The sequence below is a fragment of the Apis florea genome, unplaced genomic scaffold, assembly GCF_048593485.1.
Source record: "Apis florea isolate Af1SG1 unplaced genomic scaffold, ASM4859348v1 contig_3496_pilon, whole genome shotgun sequence".
NCBI lineage: Eukaryota > Metazoa > Arthropoda > Insecta > Hymenoptera > Apidae > Apis > Apis florea.
Window position 1 is genome coordinate 668,819 of NW_028256773.1, and position 17,360 is coordinate 686,178.

Here is a 17,360-nt window from a genome sequence, read left to right on the forward strand (position 1 = left end):
TTTGCCTTTATCACAGACTTCCACGATTTCATGATGCTTCGATCATAGACTACATAAAATGGCTGACGGTGATGTCAATGTCACTACGATTGACATGCCCTCTATGAAGATTAAGGAGTAATATATTTAATAGTCATAGAATATTTTTTTATTGATGAATTATATTATGGCAGAAATATGTAAATGTAATATATGATAAATATTTATATTATTATATTATTATTTCTTATAACATTAGATTTTTTCCATATTTTGAAGTATACAACGACAATATAAAATAATTATATTATAAAATGTATCATTAATGGAATTTTATATTTCATGTTCTGAAATACCGATGGCGCAAAAATCAAACTGTTTGGCATGCCCTCTACAACTTAGAACGGTGACTGCAAGAATTACATATAATTTAATCACAAAAGTTGGTAAAGTTAACAGATTTTAAAAATGATTTCTTTAACATTCCTTCATAAATATTCTTATATATATTATATATATTATTTGAATTGAATATTTACAATTCTTTCAATGAGTAAATTAATTGAAGTATGAGAAATAAAATAAAAAATCAAAATATATATTTACATTATTTATTTAAATTTGTATTTTTGAACTTATATAGCGTCCATTATGATTGTTATGTTTTTAAATTAAAATTATCTTTAAATTTCTTAACTTGTAAATAAATTTCTTAACTTGTTATTTAAGTTTATCGATGTGATTCGTATACCGACAGTATTCCGTTTATCTCATGAGTTCTTACTTTTGCCATAATTGTTGTTCGGACATCTAAATTATATTATTTATGATTTCATAGTTTTAAATTGTGCACAAATATTGGGACTAACAATTATGATATAACAATTATAAATTTTTTTAATTCGAGAAAAAAAGATTAATAAATTATAATAATTAAATCTTACTTCAGAAGTTTAAAATAAAACGCATTTTATTCACATGTGTTATTATATTTCATCATGATGAACAGATGGGAAGCTATGAAATACGTTACAGTGTTATCTACGAATGATGAGTTTCATATTATCAGTTTCTCCAATTCTTATCATAGGATAAAAGCATAACTGGTTATAAGTTTTAAATGTATAGCAAGTATAGTAATCACGAGTGTTCCAGTACACGTGTACACTAACGTTATTTTGTGGTTTATTTCGTACATAAATTATTCATTTGTGCTACGTTTATGGTTAAACATCTACGATAACGTGACATATCGCCATTTTGAAATCTAAAATTTATCAATACAATAACAGGTAGGTCTGCCTTGTTATTTTCTGTTTTTTCATCCGAAATTCTCGTATAAGAATGCTTTGCCATCTACTTTCATCATTGCATGAAAAGCTGATACAACAACGGCCGGTATTATCTTGTTTACAAACACATAAGCATAATATCTATAGATGTATTTATTTCCTGAATTTTTTTTTATATATATTATTAAAAAAATATTTTGGACATTTTTTAAGTTAATATATAATATTTTATGTTATTATTATAATAATACTATATTTGCATGGAATAATTCGTTATTTTATAATGTTTTATGTTTCAATCAACGCGCTGTATAGTGGTGCCTTTCGTAGAATAAATGGAAACTATTATGAACATCTTATAATTCAGAAACAAGATAAATCGGTAGTACAGATTAATTAAAAAGATTCATTTCGACAATCTAGTTAATAATTGCAAATAATTATTAAATAAAAATTTCACCAATTTTCTTTTAATTAAAAATAATCCAAATGAATACATTTAGAATTATCTAAATATAAAGATAATAATTATACAAATTAGTTTAAAAAGATAAATATATCAAGACAATAATTCATTGATTCCTATACGAAATATCAAAATTTTATGAAACTTTTAATTTTTATTCTCATAGATACAAAATATAGATATGTAAATGTATATTGTAATGTTACATAATACAAAACATACGAAGCAAATTGACTTAATAATGTGCTTTAAATTTATCATTTAACTGCGGCGTAGTAATATGTTATTTATCGATTGAACGTTCAAATGTATCGAACACTTAGAGCTCTCGCAACTGTATCTTTCGAGATTTCTTCGATTGCTGGTGCCACACCATATCCAATTAAGAAAACGTTGAAATTAGGTAAATGAAATAATTTGAATAATTTGTTTTAATATTTTAATGGAAAATTATTTCATAAATAATATTATTTATAGCATATTAATCAAAATTTTTATAAGACGAATAAATTTTTTGAGTATACATTATACATTATTAATTGTATATATATTTCATGATAAATTTACAAAACATCATAAAAAAACACGTAAATGTCAGATAATAAAATATCATTTCAATATTCTATCAATCATTTTTGACGAAAATAATATTTATAGATTTTTTTAAATTTATAATTAATTTAATTATTTCAAACTATAAGTTATATTAAATTTCAAATTAGAATTTGAGGTAAAATTTGTGAGCCGAGACGACAGTCTTATTATTTACAGTGATATTCATTTAACTACGGTTTTTGTTGTTCCTATATTTTTATAGTTATTCAGGTAATTTGTTTTTCAACTTCTCGATTATGTTTTTTACTTCCGAATGAAAGAATTAAAAGTTTTTTCTTTGAAAAATAAAATATTTCATAACAATTACAATGTTTGATTATATGACTTATATTGAGAAAATCTTTTATGAATTTGTTTCAAGAATGCCAGATAATGAAAAATGCACTCTAAATCCAGAAGAACGAGTTCCCATTTTACAACCAAATGAAAAACTCTTAAAGAGACTGGATATTTTAGCTGATCATTTTCAATCAACGTACAATATCAAACCTTTGTTTTTTGTAAGAGTTCCGGGAAGGTAATTTTTTATTCTTATAATTAATATAACAATAATTTATAGTAATGATTAATTTTTTATATTATATTAGTCAAGATAAAATAAAATCTATTGTAGATATATTGTAAATAATTTATAAAAAAACAATGTTTTCAATGTTGTTAAACTTCCATTTCGAGTAATTGCGGTTATTTTAATCATCTGTTCGCAGAGTTAATTTAATTGGTGAGCACATCGATTATTGCGGATATGCTGTTTGTCCAATGGCTATTGAACAAGATATACTTATTGCTGTAGCACTCTCAAACGACAACGTCATTCATCTTACTAATTTAGATTCAAAATACAAAAATTTCCATTGCAATTTTAAAGACATTAGGTGAGTAAAAAAAAAATTATGAACTTAAAAAAAAAGAAAAAAAGAAGCTTCAATTAAAAAAATTATTTATGTATTATAAAATGTTTTAAAGCTTTATTTTATTTTATATTTTTAATATAAATGATATAAGTTTCTTATCATTCTTATTTTTTGCAATTAAACAACTTTAATTTAATGCAAGCTAGTTACTTTAAAGTGTAACAAGAAATATTGCATTCAATTACGAAGGATAAACTTAATACAAGTGTATCCTGAACTTTCAAGAGTGTGAATAATCAGAGTATTGTACTACATTCCAGAAATTCTACATTCTAGAAATACGATTTAAGTTCAAATTACAAATTGAAATTTTTTCGCTGAATTTTCAACTTAATGTGCATACGTAAAAAGTGCACAATTTTACATAAATAAATTTAAATTGAATTTCAATTTCAATTTTATTATATATATATATATATATAATAAGTATTATAGAACATGGAATACTTCTCATAAAATTTCATTCCAATCTAAAATTGATTGATGATTTAACCAATTTTAATCATTATCTATTGATATTTTAATAGAAATAATATTTTTTTATAGGATAAAATATATTCTAATGTAATTAAAATATGTTTTAAAGTCAAATTAAAATTTTTACATCTGAATATTTATTCTATTATTATTTCGGATGGTCATAATATAATATTCCGTACAAAATGCAATTTCATCGTAAAAAATTTCCACGGTGCATTTCTCGCGAAGACAAAAATAAATGTCTGACGTGAAACTAATTTGCCAGAAAAGTACCGTGACACTGCTGGATGTGGTCGTGTCAGATTAAAAGAGGCAGCAATAAAATAAAAAGTTAGACGATAAAGCTGGTCATGTAATTTTATTACGGTCATCGAGTTTAGCCGTCAACAATTGAAAATTCCTGTTACCATTGAAAAATTTAATGGATAATCATAACTATTATATTTATTATATTGGATCGATCATCGACTAATCCATGGAATCCATTTAATTTTGCCTCGAATTGATTTGATAAAATATCAAATATTATTACTAAACGATGAAAGAAAAATAAGAATAAATTGGCTAAAGTAATATTCGTATAAAATTTTGTAAACTCATTTTATATCATAGAAAAAAAATGATAAATTTATGAAATATTTAATTCGTTTTTTTAGTTATATTTAAAATAATAGTTAATTAAATATAAAACTTTTAAATAAAATGATTTTATAATCGATCAATCTTTAGAAAAAATATTTTAATTTGCGAATGATTGTGAATGATATGGAAATACGTTTGCGTTTATAAATATTGAAGAAAAAATATTTGAAACAATCCTGCATAAGATGGTTGAAAACATCAGAACAATAGTTTCTGACGCTATGTATTACGTAAGTTGTTACCAGTTATGATACTGATTCTTTATGTTACAGGTAAAAATATAAGACTAAATTTGAGCAAATAGAAGTCTTTGTGACTCATCAGAGATGGATTTCTTTGTAGACGAAATAATTGTATTCTTCGAGAACATCTAATGAGTTCTCATAAATTCTATAAAAATACAATTTTCTTAATAAATGGTTATAATTTATTTTATAATATATGAAAATTATTATAAAGATATGTCTTTTATATTAAATTATATAAAATGAAGTTTATAAATTAAAAATTAAAAAAATTTATTTCGTATATTAGTATTATTTATTTAATCTTTATTAATTTTTATTATCGATATAATAATATATTTAATTTATTAACTATATCTAACTTTATCTAATCATATAAATTTTAAATTTAATAAAATTTAGGAAAAAAAAGCAAGTGAACGACGTTACAATCTCTGATTAATCTTTTCGTGTTGATGTCGAGCACCGGGAGTAGCTTTCGCATATAATAACCTCGCTCCGCTCAACGAAAGAAGAAAAATGAACTTCATCGTAATGCAAATAAAAAGGAGATAATGCTAGAAAGAAAAATATCATGTTTATCATTGGGTATTTCGTTGGTCTTTTTGTTTTCGTGCAACAAAAAGAATATATGTATGCAAAAATCCGTAAAATTTGCAAACATTTTTTTAAAAAAATCTTTAAAATAAAATCCATGCCGGATTACATACAAATATAGGTAATGTAAAAGAAACAGCAAAAATAATGGAAAAATATCTTGCAGTAACAGGGAATTAAAGAAATAAAAATAATATAGCTAAGATAAAATATTATTAAAAAAATGAAACATAAAATATATTTCACTATCTTTTATTATAAATTTTTTTAATATTTAATTAACAAGAAAAATTTTCCATGTTTTATATTTTGCAATCTTTTTTTTGCGTCCCAAAAAATGGAAATAGATAAATAATAGATAAAATTATAATATAATCAGAAAAAAAACATAAATTTCATGTTTTTCTACATAGTGTTTGTATTGGAGACGCCGACAGCGGTCCAGACTGGTACAAATATTTTCTCTGCGGCGTGAAAGGAGCTCTTGAAGTGATCCCAGAGGAATGTGTACCTTCGGGAATTTTGGCTGCAGTTTGGGGTAACATTCCTCCTAATTCAGGACTCTCGAGTTCTAGCGCGCTAGTTTCCGCCGCTGTCCTTTTGATTGTGCACGCTAGTCAGGTAAATACTCTTTAAAGATATTCAAATTTGCTATATTTTTATTGATTATTATTATACAAAAATTATTTTATCTCAATAGATTTATATAATTTTTATTGGGATTATTCAGATTTTATTTATTTAAATATATTTTGAATTGTAATAATTTTAAAAATATAAAGAATTATTTAAAACAATATTTAAAAAATTAATAGATTATTAGAATGTATGTTGTATGTATGTAACTCATATAAATTGAAATAAATTTCATTGAAATTTTACAGAGAAGAGCATATTAATATATAAGAAAGTTTCGAAATGAAAAAGAAATGATAGAAGAAAAGAAATTTTTGAGAAATATATTTTTCAAGACGAAGATATATCTTCAAGTTTATTCCATCGAATAAGTATATAGTATTCCTTGCGGGCAAGAAAAGTTTTTACAATAGATAAAACATGCCAGAGATTATATGTTATTTTTTAAGAATTTTTATCTAAACAAGTTTATTTGAACTATCCTAAAATCGAATTATAACATTTTTTGCTTAAAAATTAAATCAAATATTTCAAAAACTTCGAAACATTTCTTCAGTATTATTACTATTAAAGTCAATCAATAAACAGTATTATCATTATTTTTTATCGTAGTTTGTAAAAAAAATAACAGAAGAAGACTTCGAAACGAGGAATATTTGGCGAATAAATGAGGAATATTGAGTTTATACCGAGTTTACTTCGAAGCCAAGAAATCGTATTTTGCAAAGCTACGTGATTAACAAGCTGCACGAGGTATCAGTATCATGAATTGGATATAGCTGTTTCATTATGATTAAATCACACATACATATATGTCAATACATATCTCGACGCATTGTTGTGGACAGTTCCGTTTGTAGAGAAATAATGGAAAAAGAGATCTCTCGAACCGCCTTTGCTCCGGAGATAAGTAAAATCTCATCGTTCTTTTCCCTCGTCGCCACGATGGAGCATCATTCCTTCTCCTTCCCCTTCCATTTTACCCTTTTATTTTCCTCTCTTTTTCTATCTCAAGGCTACAAGATCGATGAGAAAACTTCTCTAGTCCCTAATGTCTCTTTCAACGAAGTCACGATCTCGTGGCGCTTGCTAGTCTTCAAGATTATGCGTCGAATATCTTCGAATGAAATGTCCCAAGAATTTCTTATATTTTCTTATCCATTACTCGCTCTTCCGCCTCCACGATCGCATAAAATATGTTTATGATTGCTTTACATATGGCTATTGAAACTTTACGCTATAAAATTGATTCTATAATATCATCATTATATATATATATATATACATTATATATATCCATAATAACATCATACATACGGATACGCAATATTGCGAATTATATTGGTGAATGAGAATTTGGTCAGTAGAATAAATTATCAGTTGATAATAATATTGAATTGATAATAGATAAGAGAAATCAAACGTATCTATATTTTAATAAAAGTATTATATTATATATATTGATCATATCGATAAAAATTCAGAAAAATTATTTGTTTAAAATAGGCTTAAAAAGTTTATTTGATAAAAGAATTTTATTTTCTTTTCAGACATTCGAAAATTGAAAGATTATCAATATCCCAAGATCTTCGACTCATTCCTTATTTCATGAAATTGAAATAATAGAAATTTATTCATAAACTTATAACTTATAACTCTCCATATCAAAATAATTATTAAAAATAAAGTGACTTTCACTTTCCTATTTATTTTTTTCTTATTTTAACATTTTTTAATTGTTCAAATTTGACTTAAAGATTACTATTAACTTAAAAATATTTAACAATTTATCATGCAAATTTCAATCTGCTAAAAAGGAATAAATTTGCTTTTCTAGATGACACATTCCTAGATCTTTCTGTTGTAATTATCGAGTTTTCTTAGAGTAAATATTTCCAAAGTTGAAAGATATTTAATACAATGAATTACAAAAAAAAATATTATAATAAGAAAAATAATGACAATGAAATTTAGATTGAACTGGAATTTCTAATCAATGAAATCGTTTCTGTTACAGTATCAATTATCAAAACGTGAATTGGCTACCATTAGTGCTAACGCTGAAAGATATATTGGCACCCAAGGTGGTGGAATGGATCAAGCGATCGCATTCCTTGGAAAAGCAGGTAATTCTTCGTTTTCAAAAGAAACAATTGATAGTTTAATCATATTATATAATATATGAATATGAATATGTTTATGGTGATGCTCGTTAATACTCATGAAGGTTCTGCAATGCTAATCGAATTCAACCCCTTGCGTGGTACCGATGTCATGTTACCGGAAACCGCAGTATTCGTAATAGCGCACAGCCAAGCTTGTCATAACAAAGCTTCCACAACAGATTATAATTTAAGAGTTGCAGAATGTCGCTTAGCTGCACAGGTAATCTGCATTCTTTATAATTATGAATTTAAATTTATTTATTGAATTATTTACTTGCTAAAGTAATTCGTATACGAATATAAATATTTACAATAAATTGAATAATTAAATTGAGATATATTATTATTTGCGAATCAAATATAGAAAATGAATAATATTTGATGTTAAAATATAATGAAAGAGTGTAAAGGAATTGTAGAAGTAGATTTGAAAACGCATTTGATTTATTTGTTGGTTTTGAATAACATGAACATTTGAATATTTATTCAATGTATCTTCAAAGAGATTAATGAGATTTTTTTATCATATTTTACAATTATTAAACAATATGCTCGTGTAGATAAAAATTTATAAAATTTTTGTTTTCTCTATAATTTTATTTTCAAAAAATTAATTCATAATATTTTAATACTTTTTAAACCATGACTTCTTTCTAAGAATAATTGATTTATTCATAGATGATAGCAAAGAAAAGAAATAAACCTTGGCAACATATACAAAGACTAATCGATATCCAAGAGAGTCTTAATATGAGCTTAGACGAAATGGTTTCAGTTATAACAACCGACCTTCATGAAGAACCATATACCCTGAGCGAGGTATGCAGTTGACGTAACATGCAGTCGATGCATATAATATCGAATAATAACTGTTCGAATGCTATTATTGAAAAAAAAATATATCCATTGTTGAAAAAGAGTATTATAAATATAAGATATTGTATCAATTGATTTTTGTTTATCTATGATTTTATCCATGATAAGACATAATTCATTATCAGTAGCTATATTTATTTTTTTCAGATTAGCAAGAACCTTGACACAACGAATGAAAAACTTCGTGAAATATCATTATTACAAACTTTTAGCAATGCGCAAATTTTCAAATTGAAACAACGTGCTCTCCATGTATATCAAGGTAATAATAATTTATGAAAACATTGAAACACAAATCATATAAATTATTTTTTCCTTATATCTCTAGCAAACTTTCCATACATTAATTCTCAGAAAAATTTTTAATAAAATTTATTTGCATTGCATTATTTTTTTCAGAAATGTTCTCGTTTTAATCATTTTTTTGAACAGAATAATTCATTTATACAAATTATGCTAATATCAAAAAAATTGTACATGAGAAAATTTTTAATATCAGATAATAATTCGCGAAATCTCTAAGAACAAATATTGAAAATAAACTATTCTATCATTATATCTGATCAAAAAATTTTTAATCTAATTAAAAGAAAAAAGATCGTATATCAATCATTCGTATGCATTCCTTCATAAAGTAATAAATTTTTGATTGTAATCATTTGTTCGCAACCAATCATGCTCGACTCAAGCTATAGAATTTATTGACTTAGAAATATAGATTTAGAAAATGACAAGAATTCTTCAAAAGCTTCCATTCAAATTTTTTTATCTTAACTTTTATTATATTGTTCAATGATTGTTGTTAGATTTTGTTAGTAAAGAGATAATTTCCTTTAGAATATCAGTAAATAAATACGAAATGATAAAGAATCTTAACACACTTAATATGATATATACATAGATATTTGAAAAGAATTACGCTTCTTTCTTGTCAAAAATTTCCATTAAAATCGTGCGAAAGTTTAATTAGATGTTATATAATTAATCTCGAATAACAGTCTTCAGCGAACTACTTAAAACAATTAAATTTCATACATTCAGTTTCATGGAAATATAATTAATGTCTGCACTCAGTGTTATACAATATTAATATATTCATAGAACAATTTTAAAAATTGATTCTAGAGACTAAAACAAAAAGTTTATATATAAAAAATTAAAATTTATATATTAAATTATTCTAATTATAAGCAATTTAAATTAAATAAAGCAAAGCAAAAACAAAGCAACACTATAATATGACAAAGATAAAGCTCTCTCATTCTATCTCTGTTTCACTTCATTTAATGCAATTTTCAATTGATTATATCTATTATATTTATATTATATTAATTATATAAATAAAATATTTATATTATATAAATTGCATTTTATATCAATTTTATATCAATTACATTTTTTACGTTTGTTTTGGCTTTTAAAATTGGCTCTTCAAATGTATCTTACGAATATATTAACATCTTATATCAATGTTATTCAATATGCTGTTTTGCGTTAATATCCACAGACTATGAAATTAGCTTTAGATTTTGGGCATACATAATTTATAAGCAAGAATGTTCTGTTACCCATCTCTCTGCCCTTTTATTAAATAGAACTATATTACTATTTTCCTTAAACGATATATACACGAAGATGTGCATGTATATCCTATTAGAAAAAGCAAGAAAAAAATATGAGAAGATGAACTCCGGATTTCTATCTAGCAATTTAAAGTTCTATATCTATATTCAAAGTGCTCTATCCAATTCTTCATCACTTTATTCCTATTATCTTTTATATTATCATCAAGTGTGTTCATTATTAATACTTTTATTAAATATCAATAGATTGAATGATCATACAATTCCATATATATTTTAGAGGCGGCTAGAGTGCTCGAATTCCAGCATATTAGTGAGAAAAATGCAATTGTGGAAGAGGAGAAGCTGAGACAACTAGGCAATTTGATGTCTAACAGCCATTCCAGTATGCACAAACTATACGAGTGCAGTCATCCTAGTATCAATTTACTCGTTGACAAAGCTATGGCTTGCGGTGCTCTTGGTGCAAGACTCACGGGAGCTGGGTAAGTGAAACTCGGGACTTGGATAGCAGTCGTGTCACGTTGTCCACTATTGTAAATTAAATTTATATGTATAGAAGAATAAATATAATATATCTTATTCGTATTCGTGACAGATGATCAAAGCGAATAAAAATGAAATTTAAAAAAATGTCTTGAAGTTTCATGTTCTGCAATTTAAGAATGTGTATTTAAATAGAAATAGATTCTATCATTTTACTGATATATATATATATAATCATATAAAATAGATTGAAAATTAGATAAATAATTGTAAATTAAAAAAATTATGAATCTGCAGATTATTTATTATAAATTATTATATATAATTATTTCTTTATTATAAATATATATATTTATATAATTATTTCTGTCTCTTTGATCATCTTGAAACTAACACTTTCCAATCAATTCTATAATCAATTCTATCTTTTCCTAAATATATTTTTTTTTGTTAAATTCTTGATATATTTTAATCACTCTATTAATAATAAACTTTTTTTATAAAGTCAGAATTTTATCATATTTCTTTAATGGAAATAAAAATATCACGTAATTAAAAGTAATAATAAATAATTTAATAAGAAAAAATGGATCTAAGTCTTCGAATTCTATTCAAAAAGATTAATTGTTTTATAATGAAAATTCAATGAATTTCATTGCATCTTAAATGATTTCAAAAGATTACTTCTTTACTCAGAATGAAAAAAAAACTCTTTTTCGTGTATATTTTACATCAAATGTTTTTTTCAATATTTTTTTTCAGTATCTTTATTTAAAAAATAGAAAAAAAATTGTAACATCTTCTTCGAAAAACAGATCGATTCATGGGTGTGTTTTAATTGCCAGTGTTATTTATCGAAGAAATTATTTTTATAACACGATAGCATGCAACTCAAGTAAGAGCTAATGTAACATTATGGAAACTCTAATGTTAATGAAAATGTTTCCAATATATAAAATCATTCATTATTGAAAGCGTCACACCTGTTAATGTTTCATGTGATTGTAATATTGCAATTTCATATTTAGCGTCAGTTTCATCGAATAAATTTCAACATACATGGCAAAATTAATGAAATAATATATTCGTGTGATTTCATTTTACGTAGATGGGGTGGCTGCATAGTGGCCATCATAACGAAAGACAAGGTTTCTCAATTTGTGGATACACTGAAAAAGGAACTCAGTCTATGTGGGATAAAGGATGGATTCAAACTCGACGATCTGGTTTTTCCAACGGAACCGAACCAGGGTGCTGCAATTTATATGACCTAGTTTTATTCTCCATCTGCTTCCTGCCTTCTTCTTGCATTTTATAAATTGTCGACCAATTAATTTATCAAAAGGTCTCTTAAATATCTATACATAATGATATAGATGGTACATATGATTATGTGTATATAAATATATATATAAGGAATGAATTTGAAATCATTTCTAATAAAGAGGCTATTCGATTAATTTATGTGTAAATGTTAAACGTAAGTGTTAGAATTTTTCTACAATATTACACAAATTATATGTAATAAAATTATTCAAAATATTTTTTTTATATATTTAAATTTATTTTTTATGAGAGCAATACTTGCTATTTGTATTATGATTTATGATATATTTTTCATTGATTAATGGTATTAATATATTAATTTATGTAACGTAATCTACATTTTTATGATAAATATATAATATCATGCTATTTTGTAACTTTAAAAACTTTAAAAAATAACATGATAAATATGATAAAATAAATCGAATATTATTTAAATATTCGAATGTTCTTAAAATTTTTAAAGAATAAATCCAATTTTCTTAATAATTTAAAAATAAATTTTAAAATAATATATTATTTCTTTTTGTAGAATTTTATACTCTCTTTTCTAGTTCCTTATAATGAAATGCATTTGGAGTGATAACGTAAGAAAAGATATGAATGAGAGAGAAAATTAAGAATTTAATAGGCTTCTGTAAAAGCTTCTCTATTTTTAAGAACTGATCTCGCTAGTTGAAAGGTTACATAATCACTAACAATCAACATTGAAATTACATAGCAAATGGGAAATCTACGTCAGCAGTTTCTGGAACATTATCAAAGTTTATTTCGAAGGGATAAAGGGGTGGATAAATGGAATTTGTCAGGGAAAATTTCCATTCGACCTAGATCCGTTTAAGGGATTTCTTATGTATGTGATTTTGAGGATTCTATCATTGACATGGAAATAATAAAAAAAGAGCATTGAGCAAAGAAATCACGCGTAAATAATTGCGCATTCGTTCAAATTTCTTCATGACACATGGTTTGTTTTAAAAATAAAAAACGTCCTATTAAAATGATTTATTAAACTTAAAAATTTATAAAATCAATTTAGAAATATTCTTCATTAAATAATATTTAAATTTTTCATGGAATATTTAATGATTTATAAATTGACTTTTTTCTTCTTAGGTGGAATAACTTTGAAGATATTTAAGAATATAAAAAAAATAAAATTGAAAAAAAAATATATATATAAGAACATTTTTCATGGGTTAGGTCAGCGTACTCGACAGTCTAAGATCCGACATTGATATTGATTTTCTACTACCAGTCTATGCTAATAAATTTCTCGATAAGAGAAAGAACAACCAGCCACCGAAAAACTCGTTTCACCTTTGGAATCGGTTGACTGCTTCATTGATTTAATCTTACCATATGGAATGAAAGATCAAATTTAATTTAAGATTGATTTGTATTTTTTTCTTTCACGAAATTCTAGTTATTTAATTCTTAATTAATTTTATTTAACTTTTTACATTTAGTTTTATTTATTTTTATCCTTATATTTTTAATTTAATATAAGAATATGTCTCAAACATAATTCAGAATTTACAATTTTAGAGAGTCAAATTATATTTAACTTTCAACTTATCAAATTCTCTTCATTACTTTAATATGTTGCTTTTGCAATCAAGCATGAAATAACTCATGAATTTCACATTAAACATCAACGGTCGTAAAATATTTCAGATAACTAGCTTAAATTTTAATGTATGATATATATATATATAATATGTGCAACAACATTTTTAGGAACATAAAAATCCAAATGGTCTGGATTTCAAAGATCCAAAATATAATCTTAAAACTTGTTTTGTTATACAAAATCTATTTTTGTTATAAGCCGACTCTTTTAATTCTGTTTTAATATAAATTTAATAAGACATTTCTCCACTATTGTTTCAATTTCCATTGTTAAATGCATTTAATTTTCTTGTCGGTAGTATATCCTCCGTGGAACAAAATGAAATTTGTTTCAGTTTGACATCGTTTTGAAATAAGGCAATGACGATACACTTTGTTCTCGGATCCAAAACTTCCTGGTGGACGAACATCAGCTTAGGCAAGGAAATTTCTCAAGTCCTGTAAACTGTGGTAAACCATGTGAAACAAGTTACGTATTAACAGAGAGGGTAAAATTGGTAAGCCGAGGAAATACGTGATGTCGAAAGTTTAAATTCCTGAGAAATCCAGAAATTTATTTACGTTACAGTTATATGACTAATTTGCCGATGAATATTTCTCTTCTCATTATAATAAGTATTATGTAAGTCTTCACGAGATAGTGATATTCTATATTTTATATATATTTTATTTTCTATTATATATTTTTTATATTATTTCATAAATATTTCTAACTATAGTTTCAGATTCTGATCTTTTCAAATATCAATTTGCTTGGTGTTCAAGCATATAAATTTTAATGCTTGAATTCTGAGTATGATTTTGATTCATTTATTTATTTACTATTTACCATTAAGAGATCAATAAATAATGTATTTATGATAGTAATCTATAAGTATATATATCATATATGTAAATTAGTAAAGATTATATATATATATATGTGTTTGAATTTAAATTTACTTGAATAATGTCTGATCTGAATCAATAGTGACAAATAATTTGTTACTATATAAGTTTCTTTGAATAACATTCTACTTTGAATAACATCTTCCTAGGATACACTCCCTACTGTGATAAAATTATGAGCTTGAAAAATTTCTACATTCCAGAAAAACAATTCTTCAAACTCAAGAGTAATTCTTGAGTTAATTCTTCTAATGGAAAATTTCTTATGGAAAAAAAGAATCGTTGCAATGAGGAATAATATCAATATAAAAATATTTAAATAAGAATTTCAACAAGACGAAAACAATGCAGTAACATCTAAAAACAAATTTTAATAATAAAAAAAATTTAAGGAATTAAGAAAATTTTTATGTGAGAATATCGAAAAAGATGCTGAAACATAAGAAAATATCAAATTTTTACAAATATTATATTTATTCCATAATCTGAATAAGAAAGCTTATTTATCCCATATAAATGATATGTTAGGATAATATCTACTCCATAACAAGTCAAGAGGGAATCAGACCTTTTTATATTACACATATAGCCTAAAATTCACTCAACGTACAAATGTCAATCAAAATGAAAATGTTTATTTTTGGAAATATCAATCGCTCTAATTATTATTCCACTTTTGATTATTTTATCTTTAAAAGAGAAAATTATCAATCTTGATATAATTAGAAAATAATTTAATATGAATTTTTAAATAAGAATATAATATAATATATATTCATCATTAAATGGAACTGAAGATTTAGTTTTAATTAATGAATACTTCATTTTGAATTGTATGAAGTTTCAACAAAAAACATTGAACAAAACATATCTTTATAAAAAAAATATATGAAACAGCGTTTCCTTTTTTAATAAAATAATGAAACGTATTTATGTCAAACTAAAACTAAAACTGTACTATGAAAGATTGCATTTTATATGTTTTTTGTTTATTTTCCAAAATATTTGATAAATAAAAATTCATATCTAAATATCTATTAACTGCAATAACAATAATTTTACATATTCTTATTTCTAAAATTCAGGAAATTATTATATTTACTTATTATGCTTGATAATACAAAATTTTATTAGTATAAATTCTTTATTAATGCGTGTTTAAAATTAGAATTTAATATAATGAAACACATCAAGTGTAAAATCACCAATTTTCACTTGTGCTACTTCTATTATCACAATTTATAACATATTCATGCGATGGAAAACACTATTACCTATTACTATAGTAAGATATCTTTTCTTTGGGAAATAAATTCTCCTTTTCGTTGTCAATACACATGAAATAAATTTTGTGAAACAGATTTTGCTGTCCACAAGTATTCTAATTTATACCGAGGAACTCTTGAAACATTTTCTATCTATTATAATTACAGAAAATGAAGAAATAAATGTAGTACAGGATATTACGAATTCTATTATAAATGGTAGACAATCCAGAATATTAACTGTTGTTAGTTATTTTAAATGGAATCACCAGCTAAATATGAGCGTCATAATCTAGATCACTTTGTAAGCATGAAAACTTTACGATTTGAGCATAAAATTGTGATCGTCGTTCATAATAAGACGTAATCATGAATTTTAAAACAAAAATAAATTATAATATATATATAAAAAATAGGATAGGTAGATTGTTTGTTACAGATTAATTTTTTAACTTGGATCGAATTTATAATTGAAATAATTAAACATTTGTGACATGCGAAATGACGTAATCTGTTAAATATGCATAAGATAAAATACAGTTAAACTTTGCTTAAAACGAGGTTTTGCAAAACATTGAATCGATCGTTTTCTTTTGCTTATACAAAATGACAACTTTCCTATGAAAATTTTTCAGAAAGCAAATTTGCAAAAAATTTCTTCTTTTTCTTGTATACAACTGAAAAAGAAGCATTATTTCGTTTCCGTTCCAATGATTCATGAAAGTTTACGATTGTCGAAAGAAAAGATAATACTCTGTAACTTTGTACATGTATACATTCATATATTTTAAAAGAAACTTCAAACATGGTCAATATATCATATGATTTGCTTGAACTTTTTTGAAACCAGTTCAAGTATTTTATACTTTAAAATTCTTTCTCTTATTTTATATTTTTCACATATTTTTTTTCTGTCTAAGTGATATTATAGATAATATTAAACTTTACATGTTTAAATTATTAACAAAAGTAAATCTTTGTCCATTCCAACAAACATATTATATATATATATATAAACTCGAAACGCGCCATTATCGCACAATATTAATCAAATTCGTAACTTAAAAACTTTTTTTATTAATATTCAATTAATTTTTATGCATATTCTCAAGAGTAAAATCCTATTTTTTTTTTTTAAATATAACTCTGTATTTTTATTATGATTATTCTGTATATACATCAATATGAATTATTATTTAGTTTTTTAGAAAAAATACAAATTGGTCAAAGATATCGAATACGCATGCGCAAATAGTGTTTTCGCGCCGTAACA

At 24.4% G+C, this 17,360-nt stretch overlaps 1 protein-coding gene across 3 annotated transcripts; it reads left to right on the forward strand.

Annotated features, from left to right (window-relative positions):
* The first annotated feature begins 772 nt into the window (after window positions 1–772).
* On the forward strand, window positions 773–14,556 carry Galk (N-acetylgalactosamine kinase). Of its 3 annotated transcripts, XR_004225632.2 has the most exons (12): window positions 1,986–2,140; window positions 2,714–2,869; window positions 3,060–3,227; window positions 5,644–5,851; window positions 7,884–7,992; window positions 8,094–8,251; window positions 8,710–8,850; window positions 9,055–9,169; window positions 10,771–10,975; window positions 12,085–12,355; window positions 12,857–13,269; window positions 13,419–14,556. XR_004225632.2 is itself a non-coding variant. In XM_031919136.2 (10 exons), the coding sequence occupies exons 2-10, from the start codon at window positions 2,715–2,717 to the stop codon at window positions 12,248–12,250; spliced, it is 1,425 nt and encodes a 474-aa protein (XP_031774996.2). In that variant the 5' UTR covers window positions 773–1,271; window position 2,714; the 3' UTR covers window positions 12,251–12,436. The 3 variants fall into 3 exon arrangements, 2 of the variants coding, with proteins under 2 accessions (XP_031774996.2, XP_031774997.2); XM_031919136.2 differs by lacking the exons at window positions 1,986–2,140; window positions 12,857–13,269; window positions 13,419–14,556 and adding an exon at window positions 773–1,271 and having other exon boundaries at window positions 12,085–12,436; XM_031919137.2 differs by lacking the exons at window positions 12,857–13,269; window positions 13,419–14,556 and having other exon boundaries at window positions 12,085–12,436.
* The last annotated feature ends 2,804 nt before the right edge of the window (window positions 14,557–17,360 follow it).